General features: G+C 45.9%; 1 protein-coding gene across 1 annotated transcript; it reads left to right on the forward strand.

Moving 5' to 3' along the window:
• Window positions 1–494: 494 nt before the first annotated feature.
• On the forward strand, window positions 495–1,411 carry LOC106535106 (protein enabled homolog; the record flags this gene model as incomplete). The annotated part of the gene is given in 1 exon segment (XM_014032010.1): window positions 495–1,411. A coding segment is annotated over 1 exon segment (92 nt), but the record flags the coding sequence as incomplete, so codon positions are not given.
• Window positions 1,412–2,274: the final 863 nt, after the last annotated feature.

The following is a 2,274-nucleotide window of genomic DNA, read 5'->3' on the forward strand; positions in this document are numbered from 1 at the left end:
ATATATATTTGTGTTGATAAGCCTGAGTGGTCTGTTGACTGACCTTTGTATTTGTTCAAATAATTGTTATGGATTTTTGAGTTTAGTTATGATGTAAATACAATAAAAATTAAACCAAGCTTTATAATAATTATCATTTTGATCTATTAGTAATGTCTGACTGGACCTCAGGTCACTTTATGTTGAACAAACTGGGCCCCGAGGTCAGAAAGGTTAAGAAGCCCTGCTCTCCAGTAAATAGTCTGTACCGTTGGCCCTGCTTCAGAACAGTTGTGTTTCATGTGAAGCAGCAGCAGAAACAGAGGACAGGCCTGCTGACTGTCAGGCAGCTACATTTAATCTGACTTCATTAAATCCTTCAGTCTGTGGGTAAAGTGCTCTGATGGATGACATTATTCTACCAGATGATTAAATGAATGTGTGTCATCACTCAGAGCCAGCTCACACATTCACTGTGTTTACAGAATGAATACCTGAGCCTGCAGTGTGTCAGAGTGAGACCCCCCCCCCCACACACACACACACACACTCAGGGAGTGTGTTTATCAGATGCTGGGTGATTCTCACCTAGGCTCCATCAGCTAAACATAGCTGAGTCTTGCTGCTCATTTCTGCTTTGTGTTGGAGCGAGTGAATAGAGGAGGAGAGGAGGGAGTCAGGTGGGTGGATGGTGAGTCGGAGGCAGCACGGCGTGTGGAGCACAGATAACAGCAGCTACAGGGAGCTGGAGGGGAGGAGGCAGATGAAAGGGGCAGATCATCTTAAAGCCAAAGGTAAAGAGAAATGTAGCCGAGGCAGCGAGACGACAAGCAGCCGAGGAACAGCTTTGTCCCTCCCTGCTTTCTCAACGTAGGTCCTCCTGACTGGACCGGTTCTGGACCGTGGTGTTTTCCCACAGCAGCCTTCTCCACGGAGCAGGAGCCTGTTGCCTGGATACCCCTGCTGCCGCCGCGACGGCAACAAGCCAGGACTGAAGCGTGTGTTTGTGTGGGATCTTTGGCCGGCGGTGATGCCACTGGGAAACGGAGAGTTGGCTGACGGTGCGGACGGCTCACCTGCGTGTCCTCTTCCTGGCCGACGCGCTGACATCGCATTTTTGACTGGAGAAGGAAGATCTGGAGGCTTCGACGAGAGCAGGAGCCTGGGTGTGTGATGGGTTCACTGGTATCCACGTTCAAACGATGAGGAAAGACCTTTTATAGACACACAGAGAAGTGTAGAAATAATTTGGCCAGCTGATCAGATAAAAGGAGGCGTCAGGGGCCCGGGACCCCGAGGAGCAGCAGGACTGGGCTGGCAGGGTCAGGCTGCGTGGAGCCATGCAGATCCAGACCTCCGGTCCACAGTCCAAAGCCTCCAGCTTCATTCTCAATCACAGATGTGTTCTGGCCTCCAAAATGGAAACCCACCGGTACGTACCTGCTTTTAGCATTCCAGTCAACACCTGGAGCAAAGTTCTGCCCTCATGGTCCTCAAACTACAGGAACCCTACTGTGACCTGCTGTTCTTCTGATTGTTGTTGCTTCATTGTTTTTCATGTTGTTTCATGTAAGATCTCAGATAAGTTACTTTGTTTGTTATCTAACTTTAAACAGGTTTATATTTAGTTAGACAATTTAGTCTCAATTATCTGAAACCCTCAAAGGCTTTGTTGCTCTATTTCCCTAGTGTAGTGTAGTGTAGTGTAGTGTAGTGTAGTGTAATGTTGTGTAGTGTACTGTAGTGTAGCGTAGAGTAGAGTAGCGTAGAGTAGCGTAATGTAGTGTAGCGTAGCGTAGAGTAGCGTAGCGTAGTGTAGTGTACTGTAGTGTAGTGTAGTGTAGTGTAGTGTAGTGTAGCGTAATGTAGTGTAGTGTAGTGTAGTGTAGTGTAATGTAGTGTAGTGTAATTAATGTAGTGTAGCATAGCATAGTATAGTGTAGCATAATATAGTGTAGTGTAGTGTAGTGTAGTGTAGCGTAATGTAGTGTAGTGTAGTGTAATGTAGTGAAGTGTAGTGTAATGTAGTGAAGTGTAGTGTAATGTAGTGTAGTGTAGTGTAATGTAGTGAAGTGTAGTGTAGCATAGCGTAGTGTAATGTAATGTAGCGTAGAGTATCATAGCATAGTATAGTGTAGTGTAATGTAGTGTACTGTAGTGTAGTGTAGTGTAGTGTAGTGTAGTGTAGTGTAGTGTAGTGTAGTGTACTGTAGTGTAGTGTAGTGTAGTGTAGTGTAGTGTAGTGTAGTGTAGTGTAGTGTACTGTAGTGTAGTGTAGTGTAGTGTAGTGTAGTG

The sequence above is a fragment of the Austrofundulus limnaeus genome, unplaced genomic scaffold, assembly GCF_001266775.1.
Source record: "Austrofundulus limnaeus strain Quisiro unplaced genomic scaffold, Austrofundulus_limnaeus-1.0 Scaffold1363, whole genome shotgun sequence".
NCBI classification, from domain to species: domain Eukaryota; kingdom Metazoa; phylum Chordata; class Actinopteri; order Cyprinodontiformes; family Rivulidae; genus Austrofundulus; species Austrofundulus limnaeus.